This window comes from Stegodyphus dumicola, chromosome 3 (genome assembly GCF_044657685.1).
Source record: "Stegodyphus dumicola isolate Sdum_Otavi_A_Nest chromosome 3, ASM4465768v1".
In the NCBI taxonomy this organism is placed as follows: domain Eukaryota; kingdom Metazoa; phylum Arthropoda; class Arachnida; order Araneae; family Eresidae; genus Stegodyphus; species Stegodyphus dumicola.
Window position 1 is genome coordinate 5241492 of NC_140770.1, and position 19668 is coordinate 5261159.

Here is a 19668-nt window from a genome sequence, read left to right on the forward strand (position 1 = left end):
CACCGGATAGTCCGCGGACTATACGTCCGAAATTACGTTTTTTTTAATACGGCAATATTCCCATGCTTTTTAAACACATCCTTTTGTTTGCGCCAATATCTCACTGCTTTCTCGTCCACTTCAAAATAACAGGGTAAAATCCTAGTATACGATGCAGCCTTGGCGCGACTTTGAAAATTATCGCCAACACCAAAAATGATCCAAAGAACGTCTATATATATATAGTATACACACATAGTATATGTATATACACACATAATATATATACTATATACTATGTTTAACTATATATTTTCTTTGAATGACCCGTTAACTACTCATCGTATATGTCCCGTTTTCACTGCTCATCATAAAGTCGCCAAAAGTAGCCAAATCCCGTGTGCACCGAATACTAGGATTAAACCAATAACGGCCCGCTTCTCTATTTCCATCTTTGTCAACTACCTTGAGTTTAACTCAGCAGTAAAACTCCGGCGATGTTATCGAAGATGAAAGACAAAATACGAAAACAAAATACTGTGCAACAATGAAATGCGACCTTCGACCCCACTCACTCCGTGTTGCCACGCTATAAGTAAACGAATCACGCTTTTTTTTTTCGTACTCCAGGTACTTGCTACTATGGCTCCTAAAAACCGAGTTGACGCATCAATTACTTTTCCCCCTCTCGTCAGTTGCGCTAAAGCAGTGCGAAGGATACTGGGATACAACACTCTGGTTGCGCTAAGTGAGTGCTCATACAAGACTTTCTTTGGCTCATATCTCGGCATCGCTTGATGCCTCAGCCTGGATTTTAGGAGCTCTACTTGCTACTACTTATTCGTTCTGCACTATGCTCTATGGTTTACTATCGATACGATACATACGAATGTTTTCTTGGAATCTCGCGCTTTTTTTATATTTGATCATCGGCAGTTCACGACAGCGTGTTTTTTAAATTTCAACGATTTTAACCGTGAACAACCAGCGTATTATACGCACTGGTGGATAGTCCGCAGCTTCAAAAATTCGCATTTTAAACACAGATAGTCCGCGGACTATACGCGCGAAATTACGGTAGTATTATTTGGAATAATAAAGATGCTTTCAAATCATACAATGGGCGAATTCAATTTATGTTTGAGGCCGCTGCTCTTAGATGACAACAGGAAAATCAAATGGATAATTCTTAGAAAAGATTCATGAAAATTATACATACCTGGTTTATGGAGATCTCCGTCCTCTGGTGCCGAGCTGTAAAAAATAAATAAATAAATCAAGATATTATCTGACATTTTAAAGAAAAATATGTACTGATTTTGAGTAATTAGGCAAGAGCGATTGCTGACATAATAAAATTCAAAGCTGCAGAAACAACAATAAACACTCTTTGAGGGGTTTTGTTTAAAGGAATGACAACTGCTGCTTAAAAGAATTAGTTATCAATATAATTTTAAGTTTTATTTTTGGGAAACTAACTGAAAAATATATTAATGAACTGCGACTTAAAACCAATGACAAACATATTAAATTTTGGGGGTTGAGGTAGAGAAATAAGCCTCCTATTGCGGAAACCCAGATAATAGCCGTTTTCTAGGTTAGAAATATATACCTTACATTTTGTAAAATTCTGATATATAAAAACACCATAGTTAATAGCAAATTCTAATCGCTAAAGCAGTGGTTCCCAATCTATGTTATGTACCTTCCCAGAGGCTCCTTAATGAATCCAGGAAAATAATGCTCGGCTGTTCCTCTGGACCACACATACCAGAAAATTCTTGCTCCAATACTCAACCCTTCAAGAATTCCCAAAATCTGCATGAAGCTTCTCAAAACTTAGCCTCACATAAATACAGTTTCGCTGTGTGTTTTACAGCTTCCGGTGCTCGGATAAATACTGTGTATTCTTGTGAATGTTATAAATATGGGTATCCACCACCATCTGTTAAAAAATTTACTTTCCTTCATTGCAGCTTATTGAGTATAAAATCAGATGGTGTACAAGATAATAAGAATGTCAGGGAAGAATAACTCTGATATAGAACATAATAGGTGGCTGGAACCCTCTTTTCGGCACACTGTACATAATACAGAGCAGCCCTCCTGTAAAACACTGCCTAATTTCGAAAGCATAACTGTAGCTAAATTTCAAGCACAAAGCTGGAACACCAAATTACCCTCACGAATCATTATTAATGTTCACGCCAGAGGATGAAAGAGGGCAGATACAACGTTCCATTTCATAATTATGTACTTCAAAGGCCTGTTTAAAAACCAAACCTAAAGTGTGGAGAGTGATCTTGTTAGGTAGTTAATCTTAAGTGAATAAAGTATAAAGGAAAGCATGGATGTGATTGGTTAAATATTTTGAATTTCTTGTGTAAAATAACAGGTGGGCAAGACTGCAGTGGAGATACTGCACATCATACATAAAGGCCATCACTTTCGTAATTCACAGTCAGAAAGACATAGACATAAATGATTCTCTGGGCATTCTCAAAACATAAATGCTAAATGAAATGGAAAATAGAAGATTTAGAAGGTAAAGACGCTGTGGGATTTTACCTGCCCCATCCTAACCTGCTCTAACCAATCTGCTTATTCTTTGCAAATTGGTGTTTAATAATCATCTAGAAATGAAGCTGTTAATTTGAAATCCTGAAAACAATTGACAGCTTATGCTGCATCAGATGGCAAGATATCCCCAGATATTGCACCCAAAAATACAGATTTATAACCTTTACATGTAATTAACTAAAAAAAATATGATTCTCTCTTTGAAGATGTTTTAAAACAGGTTTGGGATACGAATACCGATGAAATACACACGTAATCAAAACTAAAGTTTCTCCAGTAGCGGCTAAGGTTAGATTCCTAGTGCCTCATAAACTCGCTGTTCCAAAACCACATTTCACTTTAGTAGTACAAAAAGGCATTTTAGTCCTTCCAAAAGCTGCTGGAGTAGGTCTCGGCATATGGTAAAACAAATGAGATGGAACTTTGTGACGTTGCGACAACTACCGTTAAATTACATTCAATCTCTATTCCAGACAATTATCCAATGAAGCATCAATATGATTTCACATCTAATTTAAAGAATAAATGGTTTTATACCTCAAGTGTGTTTTCAAGACATTATAAAAAATCCTAATTTGGCTGGCAACCTTCCTAAATGCGCATCTGCTTCAGAACGTGTCGAATTCTTAGGCTGCAAAATTGACAAAAAATTGGATGATTCCTTTTAAAGTTATCCAAGATGTTCGAAAAACAAAAACTATTAATGAATTCAGACCTCTTTTGGGAATTAATTTCTATAGGAAATTTTTAGATCATGCTGCTGAAGTTCAACTACATTTATGTGGTACACTCGGAAGTTGTAAGAAAAATGACAAAATACCCTTAGATTGGTCAAAAGACACTGTAAACAGCTTATGACACAAGTTACAAATTAAGTACATCCATAAAAAAAGAAAATTTCTCTTATGTGTGATGCCTGAGACAAACCCATAGGCACTTGAGTACAGGAACTCCATGTACTAAGATGCAAAACACTGGGATTCTTTTCCAGAAAATTGAGCAATATTGAACAGTAATATAATATATAATAATATAATACATAATACAACAGTAATATAATACATTTACTTTCTGTTTACAGAACATAAGGCATTCAATTTTTTTTTTTTTTTTTTTTTTTTCTCCCAAGAAGTGTAACAAGCTCCCCCTTGTCGAATTACCGTATATAACCGTATACCAGACGATCCCCCGACTTTTTAGAGAGATTTCATCAATAAGCAAACAATTTCGTCACATAAGCAGTGCTGCCGCTGGGGCTGACGAAACAGCATGAATATATAATGATGTACTTGATAAAATTACACTCACACTTTGGCGAATTTTTAGTTCCATTTTAGCACATGATAAAATTTTAAAATGTGTACAAAATTATGAAAGAATTTCATTCAAATACTGATTGAGTCCAGAAATTCTTTTTCAGTCATTAGCGAGTCTTCATAAATTTGATCACTCGATTTATCACAGCTGGTGTCATTCATTAACTTTACTTTGATAGAATGCATCATATCTTCTGATATGGGCAACATTTTTTTGACTGAAAATAATCATGGGGAACAATTTATTGCTTATAAAAATGAAAGAATTGAGAAAAGTTTTGTTTTTTCTGCATGAACAATAGATTTGATAATCAATTTTGCCGATGTGTCATCATTACCGACATTCAGCAAGTGAACGGTCCAGAAGCTCTTTTTTGCATCCATACAGTTACTGATGTCTGTGAATTTATTTCGCTAGTCTAACTTATTTCACATTGCTAGTCTCTCCACTATTACATAAACTTAAAAGATAAATTTCTGCTGATTGCCAAGAAGCCACAGAGTTTAAAACATGAACACCAGACATGCCTTTTGTTCATCGAAAGTTTTTCAGAAAAAAAGTTTGCTTAAATCTCCTTTGCACTCAGTTCTTATTTCATAAATGAGGCAATAACTTGCTTGTCTCTAGGACAAATACATCCTCAGAAGAGGGAAATAATCCAAAATTCTATAAATTCATTTAACAGATGATTCAGTGCATTTCAATCATTATATATTCATACTTTTATCATCATTACATGATTAACAAACAAAAACCAAACAGAAAATAATGCACTAAACATTGAGTTAAAAAAAGAAGAAAATCAAACTAAATATATATAAAACATTAAATTACTGCACATGGTAAAAAAAATTTTAATTACCCAAGGACATTGCACAAGGCAGGATCTCCTCGATCTGCTCACACAGATCCATCAATGTCGACAGGTCGACAGCCTGTTGAGGATAAAATCAGAATTAAGAACTAGGATAAAATCAGAATTAAAAACTGTATAAATTATTTTAACATTTAAATAAAAAATTCAGTAAATTTGAAAGCATTTTATTATACTTCATATATTTCTAGCACATATATTGTTTTGATTTATCATAGTTTACACCACTGCACTTTCACAAAAACCAGTACATTTATTTGTGTTCGCTTACCGAAAGAAATCCTAAAAAGAATTTCTCTCACACCCGGGCTTCTGTACAGCATTAGACAATGCAAGCAAGAGCCTATAGGCCACAGAAACTGGAAACTTATATAGTACAGGTGCTGGTCAATAAAAGAGAATCTTTCAAAATAAATTTTATTCAAACCAGTTCACTAAAGCATTGTTTCCTGAACAGCTCTGAAATAAAATTCATAACTCCAGATAATGGAAAGACAGGCACATGAAGCTGATTAAAATACAAATTATCTCATAAAATAAACGATTCTTTCATTTTTATCTTTCAGACTAGAATCCGAACAAATTATCTCATAAAATGAACGATTCTTTCAAAAACCTGCATTCCTCTATTATTTATTGTAGTAACAGTAGATTTTTGCGTCTTTCAGACCAGAATCCGGAGTCAAAACGATTTTGCATTAAAACCTCATATGATGAGCCATATCAAGATGGAAAGGCATTTGTCCAGTCTCAGAGTAGTAAATAGCATCCAACATTCAAGTAAACTAAAGAGGTAACCTCCGAATTTGGCTGAATTGTTTCCAAGAGATAGGAAGCATTTACAGACATATTGATCAACGTCATTCACAAGTTTAGACTCCAGAAGAATGACCCTTATTTGCTAATAATGGTACCTCTGAATAGGTGATACAGTGCCACACAACTGCAAAGAAAGCTTCTAATGGCTATAACAAGAAGCTTATGCACAGAATTTCTTATGCAAAGGAAGAAGAAGAAGAATTTACATAGGTCTTACCCATGTTTGGGGTAAGATTGAAAATACTGGACTTAGGAACTCTGAGACTGGACAAATGCACAGCCAAGCTTTCTTCCCCAAGAAATCCAGATTTGGCCCAGAAATAGCTAATCCACGACTTCTGACCTGGAGAGAAAGCGATACTCAAACACAATCTAAAAAACAACTTGCTTTGCTGAAAGTAGCATGTTCGTTTCAGGATATACGAATGTACTGATTTCTACTTCATTCAAAATGAATCTCCTCCCTAATGGTCCAAATGTACAGAACAGAAACTCTTAACACTTTGCTTAATGCCTTGTACTACTGCCAACAGTGATTCCACCTTTTTTATACACGAAATGGCCACATTCATGAACTTTGTGAGGAGCAAATAACAGGACATATGGAATGGTGCTCAGATCAGAATACATCAGAAAATTAAAGAATAATATTCTTACGAACTGCATCTACTGCTTTTATATAGCTTATTTTGTTACTCCTGCCTTTTTCGCTTGCGTGAACCAGCAACTCGAGACGATTTTGGCCAAATTTGGCAAACACTTTACAAGTAATTTGAAAGTAATTGTACTTTGTTGGTCACGACGCCAGTTTCGCCAAACTGAATTAGCAGATAGCGTCTTCCCTTCCAATTTTCTTTTTGCATATATATTGGTTTCACAAATACTTTTTTCATGGTGTCATTAGTGAAAAACAGTTTTAAAAATATCAATATCTATTGGTTGTTTTATGTTAAAAACTATTCATGTTGCTGTGGGGTTTTGGCCAGGTATAAATTGTACGCTTGGCGGCACTTTGTCATAGTCTCCGCAAAGTACCCATGCTGAACTACTTGTACTTTCCATAGTTTCACTTTCAACTTCTCTTTCAACATCACTCTCAACTTCTCTGCCGCTCTCTATAATTCTAATTTTCTGCCGGCTCACACCTCTTACTCCATCACCGTCTTCTCCACTGGATTTGTTCGTTTCGCGGAGTAATCCATCAGAAATCACTGCAAGTTCATCATCCAAAGCAGCAAAATCGAATTCGTCCGAACTCGAGCTGATGTGATCTTCCTCCATATTTTTAGGCCAAACACTATTTAGTTACTATATTACCTGCCAAGACTGTTTCAAGTGAATGCTATGCTGAAACTAACTAAACTAAGCTAAGATTTGACAACAATGCCAGCAGAGCCTAGTCCACGAAAGTACTTCCAAGAAAAATATCATACATTTTAAATAAGGAGATTGAGTTACAAAACACCACAGTGTGGTAGCAGCATCACTCGATTTAAGATTTCAAATCACTCGGCCGCCGCAGCAGCTCGAGTTGACACTTCAAATCGCCACCGCTCAAGTGCAAAGGGTTAATTCATAACAAATATAATACATAATGTGGCCTGTGTGATAAAAATATTCAAAGTACAGTATCTTAAATACTAAAAACATTTCATTTTGATGATCTATGAAAATGAAGTATATTACCAGAATGAAGAACATTTCTAAAGCAGTCGTCTCAAATTAGTGGCCTGAGAGGTGAAAATGATCCCCTAAAGGAATTTCACATACCTTTTGAACCCCTCCCCCCAAAACTCAAAACGAATATGAGAATTGCCCAAAAAACTCGCAAACGGAACTAATTCTTTTAATATAACTCGTACAAATATATATATATATATTTAATAAACATATATATTTAATTTATATAACTTTTTTTAAACATTTCAAGCTACAGAAAAGCTGCAGTTAAATATTATTTATAATCAAGCTGCAGTCAAATATTATTCATACCTATCAAAAAAAAAGTGTCCTCAGTTGTGAATTTTCACAATAAGAATTATTCACTTTGAGCGTACATTTAGATGTGTACATTTTTTTCTGTGCAGTTGATAGTTGATAAAAAAACAATGAGACTGATGGTTACCAGGTGGTGCAGCTCAAATCTGTAGTCACTTATTCATGCACAAATATATATGGATTTTTTTGTATACATCAAGGCATAAAGCAAGAGAACAAATTGACAATATTTGTACTCAACTTGGAAATACTTTGTTTATTTTTAGCTCAAGCAAGTCATTAATTCAAAATAATTACATCATTTGGTTGCTTTGTGTGATAATGGCAAAGCTTTGAGAGCTATCAGCCTAAGAGGGGGGATACCTTCGTGGAGGACTTTCTAAGGGAAACTGGCTCGTGTACACATAACATCTGTGGGAAACCACAAAAAATGTCCATGCAGGTAGACCATATGAGGGATTAGAACCTTGGATCAAACTACTAGTGTTCAACGACTTTTCTTTTACTGCTCGGCTGCTGGTGGGCTGAACATAATTAAAATTATTTGGAACATAATTAGAATTATCTGGTATCAGGTCATGCATCAGGCCCACATTTAATTTATGTTTGAAACCACTGCTCTTAGATGACAAAATAAACAGAAATAAAAGTAAAGTTTTATTATAATTATACAAACCTGCTCTGCCGACCTGCTGACTTGGGCCCCTACAAAAGAAAAGAATCAATATATTATCTGAAACTTAAAAAAGATATATACAGATTTGGAGTAAAATAAAAGGCTTAAAAAATTATATCTTGTCTATAGAATTGAAGAGAAAGTATTAGTACAAAAAATGAGGTTAAACATTTCTTTCAATGTAAGTTGCTTCAGTAAATAATTAAATATTAAGCTCTTTTTTTTTTTGGTTAATCTGTCAATTTTTCTGTTAATTTGTTAATTAATTTTGATCTGTTAATACCCTAATAGCATTATTTTGCAACACCATAAAGCTCACTATAATATGCATTCACGCTCTTCTGTGAATTTTCCGAATTTCCAATAACGGTTGCGATCTCGGAGCTAATTGCCACAGATAACCAAGTATAACGGTACGTTCCAAGGAACCATAACTGATTTAATGACCTGCTTGTGGTTTTGCCTTAACCCTTTGCGGCTCAGTGTTCCACTACATGCAACACCCAAATTGAATCGCTTCTGACACCTTTAAATTCAACTGTAAATAGATTAAAATGTCTTTATAATATACTTTGAACTTTTATTTTTAAACAGTAGATAGCAGCATATCACAAGGAGACACAGAAGTTTCATTTATTATGTGTTATTAAAATCCACTTTTTTTCAAGTAATTTTCTCTATTTTTTAAATGATATAAAAAATTTTATTTGGAAAAAAAAATTAGGCATAATTTTGCTGGCTGTACTCCAAATTATTTTTTAATCTTTCATACAAAAACCATACACAGAATCATTGAATAAAACTGGGTGTTCCATTAGCGGGGCACCTTTAGCGATCTCATGCTGTTACGAATCAGAACATCTGTGCTTAGGAGAAAACATACGTTGTTTCGTTTTCTGTTTCCGTTGTTTTGGGGGGGGATGAATTCAAACAAAGCAGTATTGAGGGGTGAGGTGTGTTTTGTGTTATGAAAGCCCTAATATTGGCATCTCGAATTTTTTGGGAGTAGTTTTTAGGCGGGAATTTTATTAGTAGCTTGACTCATCTTTACTTAGACCTGTGCGAATTTGTTGCTGTCGCATTTTAGTCTCATTCCCGTTTATTTTCAATAATAGTGTAGATATTTTTCGTGTATGTATATATTATAGGCTTATTTTTCTTTATTATTAATATTAATCGTAGTTAAATTTTTAATTATGAAATTTCCATAAATGGCGCGGAGAGGCCTAACTCTTTCTGAAGCGCTGAAAGTGTTTCATGAATTACCCTCGGATTACAGCACAAAGATTTCCGTTTAAATTTGCTGCATTTCCTCTGTGCCATGAAAACGTCAGAGATAACTTTGAAGAGGGGGTAAAAACGCTATAGTAGAACACATACCGCTGAAGGGTACGCATAGATGACGTGCACACTGTAGCACGAAGCAGAAGCCGCACAAAACAAGTTTTATGTGGAAAACCCACAAAGTTGGTTTGTGCTTCCATCAAAAGGTTTAACTTGCTTTGAACAATTTCACGAAGCTAAGAAATAGGAAAATTTGTAAATATTTTTGTATATAGGACTTTTGTGTATAGATATTTATCCGTATATATTCAAGAATATTAAGATATTTATCCATATATATTCAAGAATATTATGGATATCCTAGAAAACATGTATACAGCTATAATACAGAGTTTTTTCATTCTTATACAAACGCTTCTACTCATTTTCGTGCTTCACTGCAATGCTTGCTTAGTCGCACTTTTAAAAGGTCTGGCGGCGCAGTGTTCCACCTCATGGAACAGAATTAAAACGGTAAGTGCAATTTTTACAAACTTTTACCTGTATACTCCTTTAGAACTAAATAGACTGCATACAACTTTTTTTATTGAAATTCCGACGTTAACGTATAGTGCACCGCAAAGGGTTAATAGGGCGCATGTACTTAGACATGCATGGCTTAATTTTTGAGACAAGCATACAACTGCTGGCGGGATGAATGCTTTTTTTATGTCCATGAAATACTCCAGCTGCATGCACATTAAATCTGCAAAGTCTACAGGTTTATAGCAAATAGTAGGGAGATTTTATGTCAAACGACATAAGGTTAAAATGAGAAGTGAGATTATAATCAGCATGATTCATAACAAAAGACTGAATGTTGTTCTTCTGCTACTTGTCTTTAGAGAGACCTGCTGATTGGAACGAACCTGAAAGGCCTGATGTAGGCACGGTTAAAAAGTGTTGAAAGTTAGTCAAGCTCTGCTTATTGCAGTTAATGTCATAGCTTTGTGTGGAGTTCTAGGGGTTGTAACCCAGTTAATATACTTTAAGGTTCCAATAAGCCTTTAAAGCACCAGAGGTGATAAGTTGTTTTATACATAAGTCTCAGTAGATGCAAAGAATATGTTGTACTTGATGGGTGTTGGATGATGTAATCTGAGGCAATTACATGGAAAAAACGCTTACTATGAAAAAATTAAAAAGAAGACATTTTAGTTAATTACATAGCTAATTTTGCCTTTACTAAGAGCTGTTTCGTAAATTATGCTTTATAGCTATATACCTTGTCTATTTTACAGATTTAAAATATTCTATAATAAGTTGCCAAAATGAAACTTTATAATATGACAGTGAAAAATAAAAATGTTTTATTTTAATGTTATTTTTTAAATATAATTCTAATATATTACCATTATTATAATGAAATTTATCAATGTTATGATGTTTTAAAAAAAATCGCCGAAAAATTCTCAGATCTCGGAATTAAAAATTTTCTATAGAAACTGATCTTAAAATCGCCAAAATGTTAACAAGTTGTCAAATTTAGAACCATTTAATAAAAGAATTCACAACTCCAAAAGCGTTGCAGTTGTTAAAGTTGTTTAAGAACTCTTTATAGAAAAAATGAATTTCGAAATGCTTATGTTTCACTTCTTGCTTAGAAACTCGAGTATCCCATCATTTATATTAGAAATAGAAACAATTTATAACCCATTCAAAAGATACGTCAGTGAATTGCCAAAAATATTCCTCCAAAATGCTAATTCACACTCAAAATGGCAGTCGTAAAAACAGAAAATTTTAGATGATTAAAATTAAAGGCCTTCTGCTGATTTGGGCTAAAATTAAGGACTTTTAAGGCTCAAAAATCGATTACAAAAAACTTAAGGACTTTTAAGGACTCTTAAGGACCGTACAAACCCTGATTCATTTATTAACTTAAGTAAAACATCACTCATGTATATAACATGTTATTCTTCTTTAAAATAAGCTTAACTTAACTACAGAAACATACATTCCTAATTCTATAAATTGTTTTGTTGCCACTTCTAAGAAACTAAACTAACAATTATTAGTGGCCAAATGACATTAAATAAAAAATTAAAGGAAAGTAAGTAATATTAAATTGAAGCGCATATAAAATAAAAACTACTTTCATTTTAAATCCAACAAATGCAGCTTGCAGTACAAATTTGCTGCATGCTTAGGAAGAAAGAACTGCTAAATCTTGCAGCTGCTGAAGGATTAATAAACAGGCTTACTTTAAATCTTAATCTGAATTTTTGCTTAGATGGTCGAAGGACACAATAAGTCATATGAATATTCTTTTGTCTTTACAGTTCTAAGAACTGGCATGTACAACAGGACACATAGGATGAACTGCATAGTTTCAGAATTATCCTCATTACCGTAATTTCCGGAAGAAAGGCCGCACCAGCGTAAACGCCGCACTCGAGAAAAATGGTAGGAAAAAAATTAAAATTACACAGAAACGGCGCATCAGCGTAAACGCCGCAATAGATTAAATTGCGCGTGACATCGTCGTGGGCCGTATAGATGCAAAAACTCAACCTATCTTCACTATCTGAATTGAAAAGATTTAGTAAATCCTGATCTAAGTCTTCCAGATCATCACATTCATGCTCTTGGTTTACAGTCTCTTTATCTAAGGATATAATTTCAGCTTCTTTGAACCCTGCTATTATTGACGATGTTTCTACCGATTTCCACGCACTTCCTGCCCACTTTGCAATTTCTTCAAAAGATGCTCTACGCATTTTACCGCTTTTGGTTTACGTATGCAATCCTTCACTCACCCTTCACTCCCACAGCTTTGAAGGATTTATTACCTGACAAATCTAATGGTTGTAAGATTTTTGTCAAACCACCAGGTATTATTGCTTCGGTCGTAGATAATTTTTGACATCTGGTTTTCACTGACTCAAAGAAATGATCACGCATGGAATCCATTATCAATAACCCCTTTGGTTGGAAAAAAGATCCCACACGACACTGCCAAACTTTTTGTAGCCACTCATGCATGATTGTTTCGCACATCTAGCCGTTCTCGTTTGCATAAATAATTACGTCATTAGGAAAATCTCCCTTCGGAATAGTCTTTCGTTTAAAAATGATTATCGGCTTTAGCTCGTCACCATTTGTGGCACAAGCTAACACGTATGTAAATGACATTCTTTCATGCCCCGTCATAAACACAGATACAGTTTTTGCACCAGTTTCATCAACAGTTCTGTTTGCAGGAGAGTCGAAAGCTAACAGCGTTTCATCCATATTTATTATCTGTGACCGAAGAAGTTTTTTTTTTTTTTTTTTTTTTTTTTTTGTCGATAATAGCTGTCACATATTTTAGAAAAGATGACTTTTTATCCTGCCATTCCATTGGTAATTGTTACCCGACTGTTGTTCTAGTACGCACAGAAATAATTTTCTTTTCATAAATCTGCTACACCTCCTTTGAAATCATTTATGCTCATTCATTTTGCTATAAATTTTGCTTGAAAGCGAATTTTTACATTTGAAATTGCCATTCCCTTTCCTCGTTCCTCCTTTATCCAGTTTGCAAGGTCGTCCTCTAGATTTGGCCACCTTACAGTACTTTTTTTGGCTCGTTTCTGTTGTGGCATATTTTTAAGAAGTTCTTTTTCAGTTCTCCAACGTCGAATACATCTGTCGTCCACTTCAAACTCTCGAGCTGCTGCTCGATTTCCAATTTGTTCAGCACGTGAAATTACGTTAAGCTTAAAACCAGCAGTATAGCTTCTGTACCGTTTAGGGACATTTTCAAAAATTTTTCGCTCCCTTCTTACTTAAAAACTATCCAACAGGTACTTGTACTCAAACTGATGGGATCTGTATCTGGCAGAATGCCAAGAAAAATCCATTCATGCTGAAGGGGAAATATGTCAGAGTTCGTTATTGCGAGGCAGGTGCAGCCGTGTCCGCCTTTGAAAAAAATTGCAGAAAAGGCAGGGGTGGGAAGAGGATGGGTCCTGGAAGATTCATCGAATGGCAGAGGAGAGAGACTATTCAAACTGATGAGAATGTTGATTTGAAAGGGGGAAGAATGTTATTGTTCTGAGATCTCGTTTAGCGTGAATAAGGCATGTAGGTCTGTTCAAGGAAAAGAACGTAAACAAAATAACGTTCACAAAAAGCAACTGAGTGGTCTTTTGTGTGGGAACAGCACCAGTCTATGCACAATGACAAGGCCATCCAAACTATGTACAATGACCATCATAGGAAATATTTTATTTTTAGTGCACCTAAACGCCGCATGGGTAGAAACGCCGCACCCGCTGAAAATTTAAGTTTTAAACACGTAAACGCCGTGGCGTTTCTTCCGGAAATTACGGTATGTGATTTTAACATAATGGAAATAACTCTTACAAAATGATGCAACTTTAATATTTCTGTTGATTATCGGTTCTTTCTTTTCATTTTGCAATCTGATTACTGTTTAACATATTTTATTTTACCTTTTTAGTTTTTACAAACAGTACATTCAAAAATTTATCTGCATTATTTTTATAGATAGCATTTACAATTTTTATTTTTGTCCCTTCTAATTATCATATCACAACTGCCAATCTCCAAATATAAAAAAACCAGGAGTTTCCGAGAGGTCTCCATGGTGTCCAGCAATGCCATTGCAAAGAAACTCCATGCTAATTTAAATTCACTTCATATTGCCCGATTCAGGCTATTGAACTATTTATATGCTTCTGATGTAAAATATATTAATATTTAATACTTAGTTTAGTAATGTACCACATATTAATGTAAAAAAGAACAAAATTAAATGAAAATATTAAGAAAATAAACATTGGTTGAATCTCAATAAAAAGTTGCCAGCCGTAGATTCTAGATTAAACAAAATTTTGTAGGAAAAATTAAGCTGAACATCTTTAGGATGAGAGAATGGAATTCGCACATTTTAAGTTTCATTAATTCAATACATTTCATCTGTTTTGAGGAAACAAGGGCTATGTAACATATATTCTTACTTGGAATGCTAAGTTGAGAATTGTACGTTAAGACTTGTCGGAATTCACATGACTTATGATAGATATAATTACTCAACCAGTCAGAAGAAAAGAAATATATATTTAATGTCAAAACTGTCATGAAGTCAATTAATATGATAAAATTGTTATAAAGAAATATTGCCAAATAAAAAATAAATTTGCTAAATAACCAAATTAAGAATTGCCAAGCAAAGAAATGTTACTGCATAACAAACTGGCTTCAATTTGAGTCAACCATTAAAAAAACTCGGCAAAAAAGCAACCTTAGTTTAACATACATTTTGAATTAGTCCATCCATTTTGAGGGCAATCAGGCATTAAGTCTTTCTTCATCAGGAGCAAAACACATTCTGCAGATTTTTTAAGGAAAAAAATCCCTGAAAATATCTAGGATAAGGTAAAGTTACCTTTTCGCTTAATTTAAAATTTTAGATCGACACATTCTCTTCTAATGAGGCTGCCTGATCCAAGATGCAACATCGATCCGTTAATCTCCAGGAACATTATAAACAATTCTTAAATGAACTTTTGTATTAAAGACATGCTAACCAGTTCCTAAGCTAACTAAAGTGCAATGAAATTATTTAAATGTTTCTTGATATTCTGATATGAAATTACTTAAATTTCATCACTAATCTGAAAAATATTTTTCTCATTACTTAATGTTATCACTTGGTTAATGAAACAACCATGGACAAACATTATCACACTGGTGCCTACATTAACACAACATTTACTGTAGAACATTTATTTTAGGTATCATAGACCAAGCAGAAATTGCAGCATTTCAGATGCTCACTTAATCGTCAGATCATTTTTCCTACAGAACTGCGGTAGTCCCTGAATACAGTTGCAATATATTAAAAATGCCACAAAGTCAAATTTAGCATCACGTAGAGCAAAACACCTATTTTTAGCATGCAAAAATTCATAAATTGGATTCTTAAAAAAAGACTTTCATTGAGGGTTTAAGAAAAAATGTTCTACTGTTTATGCAGCTAGGAAGCATCTTGTGTCGAATCAGTCATAGTCCCTTCTCAGCACGACGGACAAAATCAATTTATTAACAAAGGAATTCTGGAATGCTACTGATGAAAGATTCCCTAGTAACCCGATTTCAAATTAACTGGGCCTCATCTAAAAAAAGTTTGTTATTGAGAAAAGATGGGAAAATTACTATCCCAAATGGTTATCATATAAAAGAAGGCTGTTCATGAAAAGTACAAAAACGAAAAGTTAAAAGTATTAATTTTACCCTGGTTGACGCTTGAGAGGGGCACATTGGGCGTCTGGACCTGACCTCTGGAGATCCTTTTCGAGGCCCTAAATAACAGAATATTATATTATTATTTATTTAAAAATAATCTGTAAAGAATACTGTTCAGCAATTAAAAAAACTACAGTATGAATTATAATAACATTAATACATACTATTTTCTTACATAAATATTCAATGGATCAAGAAAATTGTTAGCATCATAGAAATTAGAGATGAATTTATTAGCCCAAATGGGTCAATAGTCTTGAAATGCAATTTTGCGTTGCTTTGCTGTAACATGTTCACAAGGCCATTCGGAAAAATATAAGATAATTATGTTTTAAATTTATTTGGTCTCCTACTGATGAATAACCTAAGATATTTAAAAGCAATAAATAGATGCAGTTCTTAATTTTTTTTAAACTATTGAATCCAATTGTTGTGTAGCGAATTTAATTTAATTAAGTGATTCATAAAAATCAAATTTTAAGTTGTAATTATTCAAAATTTGAGCTACACAAGTTTGGTTATATTCTTTTTGGGCCTATTAATTCTAGTGTAATATATTTTGGCTTTCCGAGTTTACGTGAACTGCGTCTTCAATCTTGTACATGCAAACAATGGATAAGTATTTTTGTTTCTACGTAATAAACTCAGTTTTTCATGTCAAAAATTAATTTGATTTCTTAGTATTTAATATCATTAGTTGCAGAAAAATTAGCTCTTTAATTTGGCATAACTTTCATTTTTCTAACTTTAATTGCATTTCAGTTATGAGCTTTAATTAGTAGATTTTCTTCGTTTCGCTTGTGATTTAGTTAAAGGGGGATGAAATGCCTTCTTTCCGGTTGAAAAGTCACTTTTTGCGAGTTTTCAGCGTTCTTTCGTTGGGACCCTTGCAGGGTTGTTGAAATTCCTAATCTCCCCCGGTCGCAGGTGGTGGTTATTTGGCGAGGGTTTGGCAAAATAGATTTTCCGAGGGTATGCTGTGGTTGCAACTATTTCAACTTTCGGCGAAAAATGGGTTGCGCCAACTTGGCAGTCCGGCGCTCTCCCTTTTAAACGGGTTGTTTTAGGGGACTAGCTGACTTTTTACACTTTTTTGCACTTTCTACTTACCATCTGACGCTGTCTCGTTGGCAGCAGAATTTCATCTCGAAAAATGCATTTTTCCGCCTTTGGATCTACGGGCCTCTTGCCCTGGAGTTTTGAACGAGGGACTTGGTTGCACGAATTATGACCTCGACTAAATTATAGGCTCCTCATTGCCGTGCCTTAATATGTAAGTTACTCAAAGATAATTAAAATAGGAAAATGCAAAGAAGAGTGATGCCTAGTTCTAGTGCCGTTAAGAAAAAATTTCAGTCTCTCCTCCATGAATAGAGTATCATCTACATCGATAATCCAAATCTTTAAGAATTAATTGCCGCCATCAAGAGTCTTCTGCATCGCTAGCTCCGGTGTCCCACGACAAAAATGGCTAACTTCAATATTGGATTGGACATCAAAGAAAACCTCCGTAGTGCTTCTTAAATCAATGGAAATTGCCGGACTTTTTTGAAAACTATCCACCCACGAACTCTTCTCATTTTCTACTACGCTCAGCAGCAGTCCTCCTTGGCATCTTGATAATTTTTAAATATGAGGGCATTTCTCCTCCTCCTGTTTATCTGCAGCTTGTATTTCATAAGATAAGTTCCTTTTATTTGTTTTCTTTTATTTGTTGGTCGGATATTTAAAAAAAAAAAAAAAAAAGAAAAAATTTATAATAGGCAATTCTTATAGTAAAGTTTACTAGACATTTCTAATAATTCTAACAACTAAAATAGTTAATAGTGATTGAAATAACTTAATTAGTTGAATTAAAAATTTTGTAGTTGAGTAAACTAACCTAATTCTAATGAAATCATTTTGTTGTCCATAAAGTAAATTATTAGATTGGCCAAGGAAATATATCATTATTTAAATTAGTTAATTGAAACTGTGGATGTAAATTAGTCAGATTGGTTAAGGAAATTTATTCTTAATTAAATTATTTAATTGAATTTGTGAATTTCTTTCTTGGTGAAGATTGATTGGTAAAGGTGTCATTATTTGAGCTTCTTTGCTCCTCTTAGGGATTAAATTGCTTGTAGGATGTAATAGCCTGATTTTAATTAACATATTACCCGGTTAAATCATTCTTTTGAAAATAGAAAGTTACTATGTGCAATAACCTGAATTACATTGGTATTGATTATTCTGAGTTAAATTGCTTGTAGGATGTAATAGCCTGATTTTAATTAACATATTACCCGGTTAAATCATTCTTTTGAAAATAGAAAGTTACTATGTGCAATAACCAGAATTACATTGGTATTGATTACTCTGTGTGAAATGTTTTTTTTTGGAATGTATAACTTGTTAATTATTCTTTTTTTTTCTCCCCGGGGAGGGTATTGTTAATTTATCAAAAGTTTTATCTAATCATATTTATCTGAATGTAATAGCAATAATAGTTTGATATTATTGAGATAGAAGTAATATTACTCTGTAGAGGTATGCATTTTGTTGAAAGCAATATTTTACAGTTCAGCTTGAATATGATTTGCTTACTAAGTTAATTCTGCACTGTGTAAAAATCAATATGTTAACAGTACTGATTGAATATTAATTGCTTACAAATTACTGGACTAAGTAACTCTTAAAAATTTTAATAAATAGGCTCACTTTTCTAGATCAGTCAATGTTTATTTATTTCGTTTTGTGTGTGTGCTCAATGATTTTCACCCGTCTCATTCTCTAATTGATTTCAGGGTTAATCCGAAAACACAACGCAAATGTACAGGGCTTATTGATGTTAGTATATTACTGTTAAAAAAAATCTTAAGTGTTATGTGAACAGAGTAGGAAACCTTTTAGGTACCAGACCTTTAGGAAACCTTATTGGTACCGTGATTTTTTTCTCTATAACATATTGGTGCCATGACGATTTCACCATAACACAATTCAGTTAAATAAAAATTCATGATATAGCAGATTCATGCAGAATTATTTATAATATATATTTTTTCACTTTTCAGATGTAACCAATGTTCTCATCTTAGTCTAAATGTATATTCATCTAGTTGCTAGCACAGACTATTCTTCTAGCAATGCTACTGTCAAAGTTTCGATGACAATCAAGATTAGTGTTACAATCCCGAAGGCTGCCTATAATACAGAGAAAATCATTTCACTTGCAAATGTACCATAACTAAAGAAGACCAACCTTTAAACATTAAAGGCTACATTAAAGGTGTTTGACTATGTTAAGATAGACAATAAAAGTTTTCTCTTGCTTACGAAAGTACTGTGGAGTGTAAGAAATTTTATGTGGAAATATATTTTAATCACCAAAGAGGGCGTAAATTTTTCATAATGTATACTTCTTGTTCTTTGGATCGCCCAGCGCCAGTTGAATGCGTGTTAGACTTGAATAAACTTGGAAGTTTTGAAACCCGATTCGTAATGTTCTTTTAACTTGGTGTTATGTGTGATTTGAATTAATGTTTCTTGAACCAGGACAACTTGAAATCTTCACCGTGAATATAATATTTTATATTTTTGGCGCCCAACTGTTGTGCACAAACAGTTTTTTTTATTTAGAATGCAGTGTTTTTTCGTGTTATTGAAAAATTATTCTTTTGCACTGAACGTGGCAGGATAAGCGTTCAGAATACTTGTGAATGGTCACCAGGAAAGCAAGTTACTAAATTAGGATTAAACCATTTGAAGACTGCACAGGTAACTGAATAAAATTATTTTTGTTGTTATTATGGCAGACGATATTGTTAAACTGAAAGCTACTAGAAAAACTATGAGACAAGCTATTTCT

The 19668-nt window shown here is 33.7% G+C and overlaps 1 protein-coding gene across 1 annotated transcript in view; it reads left to right on the top strand.

Moving 5' to 3' along the window:
* LOC146997904 (transmembrane emp24 domain-containing protein 2-like) overlaps window positions 1-19294 on the top strand; it is a 103335-nt gene extending 84041 nt beyond the window's left edge. The window contains exon 3 of the mRNA XM_085812315.1: window positions 18875-19294. Within this exon, the coding sequence (XP_085668441.1) occupies window positions 18875-18926 (52 nt within the window). The 3' untranslated portion in view covers window positions 18927-19294. The remainder of the gene's footprint in view (window positions 1-18874) is intronic.
* The last annotated feature ends 374 nt before the right edge of the window (window positions 19295-19668 follow it).